The sequence below is a fragment of the Artemia sp. Qi Xiang Cuo genome, chromosome 20, assembly GCF_049724085.1.
Source record: "Artemia sp. Qi Xiang Cuo chromosome 20, ASM4972408v1, whole genome shotgun sequence".
NCBI classification, from domain to species: domain Eukaryota; kingdom Metazoa; phylum Arthropoda; class Branchiopoda; order Anostraca; family Artemiidae; genus Artemia; species Artemia sp. Qi Xiang Cuo.
In genome coordinates this window covers 27428807-27438854 of record NC_142813.1, presented here as the reverse complement: position 1 = coordinate 27438854, position 10048 = coordinate 27428807, and the positions used below count along the sequence as shown (strand labels likewise).

The 10048-nt window shown below is 33.5% G+C and overlaps 2 protein-coding genes across 2 annotated transcripts in view; both read right to left on the bottom strand.

Annotated features, from left to right (window-relative positions):
* The window catches only part of LOC148940057 (protocadherin-like wing polarity protein stan), a 421746-nt gene that overhangs the window by 248101 nt on the left and 163597 nt on the right, over positions 1-10048 (bottom strand). The gene's annotated exons all lie outside the window — the stretch shown is intronic.
* Positions 1-10048, bottom strand: part of LOC148940058 (uncharacterized) — a 139178-nt gene that overhangs the window by 88836 nt on the left and 40294 nt on the right. Inside the window, exons 6-7 of the mRNA XM_089105803.1 lie at positions 9596-9710; positions 7648-7772 (exon numbers count right to left, since the gene is read on the bottom strand). Of these exons, the coding sequence (XP_088961929.1) occupies positions 7648-7772; positions 9596-9710 (240 nt within the window). The remainder of the gene's footprint in view (positions 1-7647; positions 7773-9595; positions 9711-10048) is intronic.

Sequence of the window (10048 nt, the reverse complement as noted above, 5' to 3'; positions counted from 1 at the left end):
AAATTAATTAATTAATAATTTCTGAATTTCTGTGCATGTCGATTTAATTTTTTGTCATCTATCAAACATGAATGGGCTTTCATAGTAATGTGCCTAAGTTGGTAAACACAACAGTTATTCAGAAGGAAAATGTATTTCTCCTGTGAAAGGTGTAGTCTATAAATCTGATGCTAAGATTTGATTTCAAACTATATTTTGACGGCTCAAATTTGGAATCATTTTCAGCTCATAAGCAATGTATATTGCTCAACTGTATGTTTTGGATACTTTAAAGTTTTCAGACTTAATTAGGTTTCCAGGGATTATTGAAAGACTTTCCTTCGAATCTTAGCTCTTAATGAGCAGCGAAAAGGAGATAGACCTCAAAAACAGTAAAATATATCACCGTTTTTCAATGTGGCAGTGTCTCGCATTTTTTTTTTTTTTTTTTATTTCAATAGAACTGAAAATAAATAATTTTCTTGCTATCTTTCATTTTCCTTTTCAACAGCTAGCTTATGTAAACATCTAAAAACATTTTTTTTTAACCTAATATTGTACTTTCTATTGGAACGGTCTGTAAGGAATCTCATCCTAATCTCATTGTTAGAAAAATAGTTATGTTATATAGCTGTATATGGGTACACTATTTAAAATATCACACAAATACCATGAAAAAATACCTATTAGTATTATAGTATTATATCATATAATACTATGTAATACAAAACACCATTCAATATAAGACCAAATTGAAAAAAAAAAGTTTTTTTAACTGAAAGTAAGGAGCAATATTAAGACTTAAGACAAACATAAATCATTACATATATGAGGGGGTTGCCCCTCCTCAACACCTTGATCTTCACGCTAAAGTTTTTTAGTACTTTTAAAAGAACATCTTATTGTTCTAATTAAACAACCTTTATGCTTCAGGCGTTGCTATTAAAGAATTGGTACAAAACTCAAACTTTAGCGAAAAGAGCGAGGTGTTGAGGAGGGGCCAACCCTATTCATATACGTAATAATTTCTGTTCGTTTTAAGTTTTAATGTTGCTCCCTACTTTTGGTTGAAAAAACTTTTTTTTTGTTTGATTTCTGATTGTTTTTTTTAATAATACGAGGAAATCTGAACCCACCTCCACGGAGAAATCCTCTCCCCACGAAAACATTCTCTAGACAGTTCAATCCTGGTAAAAATTTACCCTGAACAATTACCCTTCACAACTCCAATCGTAAAATTGAGACAAAAAAAGAAAAAGCAAGACATAAAAAGAGTTTTGTATAGGAATTCTGGCAAATTTTCCCAGTGTATAATTTACTCCGACAAGTTCAGCCCTTGGAAACTTCCCTCCCCATGGAAAATTCCCCCGTTTAAAAACTCCAATCAGAAAATTTGTCATAACCCCCCCCCCCCCAAAAAAAAAAAAAAAATTTGTGTATAATGTTTTAGAGGTAATTATTTGGCTAAAAGAAATATAAAAAATAAAGAGAGAGAGAAGAAGAAGAAAATAAATGTCATTCTAATCCAGCAATTGAGATAAATGCACACTTGAACGAGGTTTTAACCTTACTCATCTATCCAATTACCTTGGATAAAACAGTATAACCGAACTGTCAACCAAATCGAAATGTCCAAATCCATGCACAGTCGTCATCAATAAATGTAAGTCGTTGTAAATTTACAAGCAAAAGCACCTTAAATCTCAAGAAATATTTCCAAGTAGTAACCTTTCATTAGGGCTCATCAGAAGAATACCACCTGTCTTAACGTGTTTTGACGCTTTACTTTCTTTACCCGGTACACTGGAATGTTTACTAGAAGATGTTTAAGGTATCCCTATGTTAGGTAAAACTCGGGAAATACATGCATACTATTACAAATATTCAAAAAATACATACAAAATAATATTGTTTCTATCCATAATAAAATCCCATGGGCCAGTGAAACGCGAAAACAACTCTGAAACAATTAAAGACTATGGTTCGGACGTGAGTCGTAAAACAAAGTGTTTTATTGGTATCTGGAACCAATTATAGATGTAAAGTCCTTCAAGCTGGTTTGGAAACAATGTACAAAAACAGAATTCCAAAAAATTAAAAGTGAAAGATAAATTATATTGAAATATCTTTCAGTATTTCTTTATAATTGTTTGTATATTTACCTAAAAGCTCATGATACAGAAAACTAAATTTTTTAAATTGCCAAGTAATTTATTGGCAGAAAAACCTCTTAAGACCAGTGTTTGGCTAAGCGTTTGACATCTATTTTTAAAATCTGTGTATTTACTGCAAATTCTTGCACACCTAAATAATTGGGAATAATAAGCTGAATAAGTAATATTTGAATGTATATTACTTTCGAGGAATGGAAAATTAATTACTTCAAAATTAAAATCATCCATTTTATTACATATTTTGAAAACTAATTTATTATTATCTGAAATATTAATATTTAAATCTAAGAAATGGTCAGAGTGTCCTGTCCCATAGCTAGGCTCCAAAATTAACTCTTGTGGACAAACATTTTTTGAAATCTCAATAAACTCCGCGCAATTTCTTACTAAGAGATCATCCAGATCTCTTTTATTATTTGAAAGGTAATATTCTGCATTACTTGGCTTATTTTATTTATCATATATGCGTATTCTAATTGACTTAAAAACAAGTCCTCTATAAATGGACTCGCATTCCCACCCATAGGAATGCCAACAATATGCTTATATAAATTACCATCAAACCTTATAAAAGTAGTGAACAGAACAAATTCCACTAAATCGCATACCATATCCAAGCTATTACATCTTGCACTAATAGTACTTCTAAAGAAATTCGTCCATCGGGATTTTTTATTAAAAGTATCAATTTTCAGCCCGATATTAGACAAAAGAAAAGATTTCTTAATGACCATTTTCAATTTTTCGAATAATAAATTAAGTGACAGATTTGTATACAAAGTAGTAAAATCAAATGAATCTACTCTTTTAGCTGAAACAATACCCAAAGAGTCTATCACTTGTAATGAATTACTAACACTCCAATATGGATTAATTAGAAAAAAAAAATTTAAATTTTTTTTAGAAAAATTTTTAACTCCAGAGCAATGTGCTTTAAATTTATTTCTAATTTTTCCTAAAATTAAAGATAGGTCAGTGGCCGCAATTCTGGTTGGATACCTTGCTGCTCCAGCAGTAAAACGTGGTTTTGGGGGATTTTATGAAATTTTACCGTCCAATATAAGAAAGGAAACTTTTTATCATTATCATTAATTTTTATATTGAATGTTTTCAAAATTCTGTCTTCTATATTTTCAATTAAACCATTCTCCTCTAGATGAGCCTTTTCGTGTTTATTAGTTGTTTGTAACTCTTTTGATAAAATATCACAGTAGAGTTTCTGGCAAATTATGGCAAATTTATTGCTAGCTTTATCAACAGGTACAATTAAAAATTCATTCTGTATATTAGCTATTGCTTGTTTCATATTTGCATTATAAAATATTGAATTTTTCTTAGAATTATTTGGAGTAATTCTATATATGCTATTTTGTGCATTAGTCAAAATCAAATACTGCCCTTTTTAAGTGACTAAAACATTTTAGGGTAATTAGACGGAATTACCCTCAAACACTATCAAATACTCAATTACCCCCAAATACTATGCGTAAACAATGGCCAAATTTTATAACTAGAAGACCTTCCCCTGGGGCTGTGGGGGGTCAAGTTACATCTTAAGGCATAGTTATTGGGCCTTTCAACTATGATGAACAAAATGGCAATCTCAAAATTATGATCGGACATTCTTAGGAAAAAAGGGGTTGGAGGGGGCCTAATTACCCTCAAATGTTTTACTACTACTACTACTAACAACTCATCGCAGCACCAAGCCGCCTGAGGCCAACACAGCTACGCACGCTCCTTCTGCACCCCAATCTATTCGAAGCCTCCCTTTTTACACCCGCCCACGAAGTTCCCATTTCCTTTAAATCTTACTTTATGACGTCCTCCCACCTCAGACCGGGACGACCTGCTTTCCGTTTAGCCCTAGATGGTTGGCCGAAAAGAACAATCTTCGGCAATCTGTCATCCTTCATCCTCACAACATGCCCTAACCATCTCAACCTTTCTTTCATTATAGACCTAGAAAGCGGTATTGAACCACATTTTTCGTATAGCCTATTGTTTGAAATACGGTCAGTCAGCCGGGTACCCAGAACAATCCGTAAGCAATTTCTCTGGAAAACATCTAGCAAATCTTGATCTGCTTTTCGGAGCGTCCATGCTTCAGAGCCATATTTGACCACTGTCATCACTGTAGCTTCTAAGATTCTAATCTTGGTTTGCCGACTTATCTTCCTATTCTTCCAGACTTTTTTTAACTGTGAAAAAACACCCTGAGCCTTGGCTATTCTATTTTTAACATGTTCACTGCTCCCACCATCTTTACTAATAATACTACCAATGTAAGTGAAGCTGCCCACCTGATCAATATTTTCATTACCCAACGTCACCTTTTCATCTTCACTTATTCCTAGCCTTAGTGACTTAGTCTTCCTAACATTAATTTTCAAACCAATACTAGCAGCCTGAACTCGCAAAACCTCTAACACTTCATTCATTTTTCTCACACTTTCATCTAGGATGCTTAAATCATCAGCATAATCCAAGTCCAGGAGACTTTTTCCTCCCCATTTGATTCCGTGGTCTCCCATTGCCTTTCCTGTGCTCCTTAAAACAAATTTCATCAAAATAATCCATATAAAGGGGGATAGAACACAATCCTGCTTAACTCCTGATTTAATACAAAACCAGCTGCTAACCTCATTTCCTACCTTAACCGCACCAGTGTTATTCTCGTACATAGCACTAATCACTTTAATGTATTTGTCTGGTATACCATACAAGGATAAAACCTTTACTAAAGCTCCTCTATCAACAGAATCGAAGGCTTGCTCATAATCTATAAAACTGAGAACCAAAGGTGTTTGAAAACTTAGGCACTTCTCAATTATTAACCTAAGAGTGAAAATTTGGTCAACACATCATCTACCTTTTCTAAAACCGCACTGCTCTTCTCTTAAAACTTTGTCTACGTCATCTCTCAGTCTAAAAAGTATCATATTACTAAGTAATTTGCTACCTACAGAGACCAGACTAATGCCTCGATAATTACCACACTCACTTTTATCATCTTTCTTATAAAGTGGCTTAATTAAGGTTTTTCCTAAAATCGTTAGGTACTTCCCCTTTTTCAAAAATCATATTCATAATCTTCAATAACTTATTTCTAACCTCAGAGCCACCATATTTAAGAAACTCATTTACTACCCTATCAGCACCTGGAGCCTTATTATTCTTTAATCCTTTTAGTACTGTTGCTAATTCCTTCTCACAAAACAAATCTTCCTTCACATCCAAGGTATCACAAACTTTTTCATTTTCCTCTATATTTTTTCCTGCAACTCTATCTCGGTTAAGCAAGTTCTCAAAATGTTCGGCCCATCTCGCTTTAGCTTTTTCCTTATCGCTAATTGCCACCCCATTCCTATCTTTAACTGGGACAAGTCCGGATTGACTACTACCTCTCAATTTGTTAACGTGCCAGTACAATATTTTACTATTATGCCGTCTAGCTGCATCTTCTAAATCCTCGGCAATTTTATTCATGGCCTCCACTGCACACCTCCTTAGTTCATATTTCAATACTTTCTCCACTTTCTTTACATTTCTTTTGTAAACATTTCTCCCTCTATTTACATTTCTTTTGTATCCACTGTGTCGATACAATCATCACCCCTTCTGGCAAAAAATACAAACTTCCTCATTTTTGCAGATAGGAACATGAAACCTCCACAATAGGGTTTTCTGATACGCTGAATCTGATAGTGAGATATTCATTAAGATTCTGCATAGCTTTTAGGGGAGTTCCCCACTTTTTCGAAAATCAGGCAAATGTTCTAGGGCTGGTAGCCTTCAATCGGTAAGACTAAACTTAATGAAAGTTATATGTTTGAAATCAGCATAATAAGTCAATTCTTTTGAATTATCTCTTGGTATCAAAAATTCGTTTTTTTTTCGGTTACTATTTAGCCGGATTGACAGCACTTAGCAGTTTCGTTCCCACGAACTGTTTGATACCATATACAATGTAAAAACACGTTTACGCCATACATACTGCGACCACTACTAGTAAAAACACTCTGAAGCACCAAGTCACCTCGGACCAGCAAAGTCGTGCATGCTTCTCCTCCATCCCAATCTGTTCAAAGCTTCACTCTACCCCCTCCCATAAAATCATAAAAGGTACCTAAACCGTAGACAAGTCCTCAGAAAAACATTTACAAATCTCCTTCATCTTTTCGAAACAGCCGCTATCAGAATCTTACTTGAGCACTGTCAGTACCGTAGTTTCTAATATTCTAAAATAGGGTCTAAGATTCATCTTCCTAACTCTTCCAAATTTTTTCAACCATGGAAATACACCCTCTATTCCTAGTCTGAGCGACATAGTCTTCCTAACACTAATTTTAAATCCTATCTTTGTGCCCTAGCCCTTAAAATCTACAAAAACTCATTTATTTTTCTATAAATTCATTTATTTTTGTAAAAATTCGTTTATCATTCTAAAAATTTTATCTAGGGCCCTCAAGTAATCAGAATAACTTAATTTTAGGAGATTTTTACTTTCCCATTTAGTTTCAGCTATTCCAGAGCCTTTTCCAGGCTCCTTAGAAGAAAATTCATTAAAGTAATTCATATAAACGCTGACGGAGAATAGCCTTGCTCAACTCCTGATACAAGACCAAGCCACCTACGTACCTCATTTCCCACCTTAATCGCAGCAATATTGTTCTCGCACAAAGCAATAAATGCTTTTATCTGGCATAGCATTCTAGGATAGGACCTTCTAACGGCTCTTCTACCGGATTAATCAAATGCCTGCTAATATTCTAAGAGACCCAGGACTAAACGGTTTTGAGAATTCGAACACGTGTCCATTATTAATCATGTGGGAAATTTTTTTCCGATATATCCTCTCCCGCTCCTTAATCCAGAAAGTTCTTCGCTTCAGAATGCTAAACAATTTTAATCTTATAGAAGCCAAGCTAATGCCTCTATAATTGCCACATTCAGTCTAACCATCTTTCTTTTAAAGGGTTTAATTAAAGTTTTCCTAAAATCACTCCATATTTCCCCATTTTTATATCATATCCGCAATCTATAGTAATTTATATCTAACTTTGCAACCACCAAATTTCAAAAACTTAGTAACTGCACCATCAGCACCTCAGATGTTAGAATTTTTAGCCTTTTTGGTACTTTTTATAACTTCTCTTTGGAAAATAAGGGGGGCTATCCCCTTCCAAGTTCCTCACTCTTTAAGCTAAAGTTTGACTTTTTGTCAGAATCCTATAAGAATAACTGCTGAAACACAAGGGCCGTTGAATAGGCTTTAGAAGATTTTTTAAAGCACAAAAAAATTAACGTAATGAGCGAGGATTTGAGGAAGAGGCAGCCACCTCATTTACAGAATACTTTCTGTTTACTTTAAGTTTTAATATAGTTACTTACTTTCAGCTGAAAACAAACTTTTCTTATTTATTTAATAGTGAAAGAATACTGGTTCATCTTAATCATTAAAGTCCTAAAACAACTCTATTCAATAACTTACTTGGTCTATCACAAGGTTTGTATGTGAAAGGTCTTGGTTTGCTTCTAGTCCCGTCACTTGGTCTGAATAGCTCCATGAATACATTCACATCATGCTCAATAGTGCTGTCACGGTAGGGAGGGGTTCTACAAAAATGCACGTTTAGGGTAGATAAAAAGTAAAATAATTTGTCAAAATATTACACACTTATATAAAAAGAATGGTTTTCAAAGAAGCTCTAAAGTTGCAAAACCAGTTAACGAATAATTACAGAATACTTACGTTGCTGAAAAGGAAAGTTTCAACATGTAACTTATAGGAAACGGTGTCTTCTGTTAAATTGAAAACCATTATCTAATGAAAGAAACAAACTGGAATGATCAAATAGGAAAAAACACGTAAAACCTTCTTTTGTATTTTTGATGTAGCTCTGATAACACTAGATAGAATAAAAAAATTGCGCAAATTTAAAGTCTGATAAGATATCCTATTCAATGTTGCCAACGCTTTAAAGTAGACTGTACCAGTTTTCCGACTAAAATTGTACAACAAGAGGACAAGTGGTACCATCTGAACAGCAGGTTAAAAGTTCGCTGTAACAAGATAAATTTTTGGTAAACTAAAACTTTAACAGATATCGGAGTTAGAAAGGAGCACGCATAACCACAATGCACAGGAAAGTTTGTATTCTACCAAAAATTTCCAAATGTACTATAATGTATCAGTGCCTCTAATTTGTGCCAAAATCGGCACAATTGTATCAGTGCCTCTAATTTGTGCCAAAATCGGCACAATTGTACCGTATTGGCAGCGTTAATCCTGCTGTGACACAGTGAAAACGAACTCAGCTTGGTAATACTGGACCCAGAGTTCCAACTCAGCTGCTGCAACATCCTGCAGGGCTTGAAATTAGGTTCCGGTGATGAAATCCCGTAAAAGTGTCTACATACTAATCAAAAGAAGAAGAAGGAGAAGAAGAAGTCTGATAGGGTGTAAAATGCAGTCTTAGTAATGCAACATTTAAAGCTGTTTTGCTTTGGTCAATGATAGTTCCAAAGTTAAATGCAGGCTGCAATATTACATAACTATTTGTTTTTCCTAAATTTCCAAATCACATTACCCTATGCAAAATTATTGTAAGGGACTTGAGCTCTGCGAATGGATAACCAGGTTTTATTTTTTAGTTGCGTCAATTCACAATCTAAAAATTCATAATAAATACAACGCGATTTGTGCAGTGCTCAATGTGTTAGTAATTGGTCCGGCCTGACTCCATGCAAATATTCCCTTTAAAAAAAAAATCAGCAAGGAAGCAGAAAAAAAAGAAACATGGCGTCATGTGAAGGTAGAAGTCACGAACTTTAACTCATTAATTATATAGAGTGATTTGCAATGAAATTCTGAACCGGGTTTGGCACTGGTTTGCTTTATTATTCACTCAAATTTCCCTATCCTTCTGGCTTTAGCATTTAATGTTCCCACTGGGAAGCACGTTCGGAAGATTTGTTTTTGGGGATTACAACTTTGAAAAGTCTTGAAAACAGGAAGATTGTAATGACATTGTGAGGAATTATGGATACGGGCCCAAAGCCCACTGAAACAAAAAGGGCCCAAAGGTCCCTTCGTACGCACCCACAGTTACTAATTATATACAAACATAGCACCCTGTCATCTATTTTGTCTCATTTATCTCTGCGGCTCCTGGGACTAACAAGTTGTATAATGTTAAAACAATGGGCATTCTTTAGAAACTTATATATATATATATATATATATATATATATATATATATATATATATATATATATATATATATATATATATATATATATATATATATATATATATATATATATATATATATATATATATATATATATATATATATATATATATATATATATATATATATATATATATATATATATATATATATATATATATATATATATATATAGAACAAATTTACCTGAATGAAATCGCATATTGGTGGTGAACATCTGCTTCAGAAAATTCTGCAAATGCATGCCAAATTTCTTCCTTAGTTACTGGATCTACCTCAAAGAAGCGGACTTTGATATTCTCTAAAAAAGGAAACAAAAACTTACATATATGCCTAGAAAAATTACCACATGTTTTCTTTTTTTACCGCCACTAATACTTCTCAAGGGAAAAATTCACTGAATTAAGCCTCAAGATCTCAATTTCCGTTTTCGCTTGGTTAAAGTTAAGTTTTGCACTATTTTCTTATACTGAAATTTGTATGCAAGATAACGGAGTTTGCAGATATCAACAAAATAATAGGTGGTTTATCATAAAATTCCCTGAATCCTATATTCATCTCCGAGAAGGGAACTATTTATTATTTCTCATCAATAGTTGGTTCATAACGCCAAATAAAGTAACCTAAAAAGCAAACTTT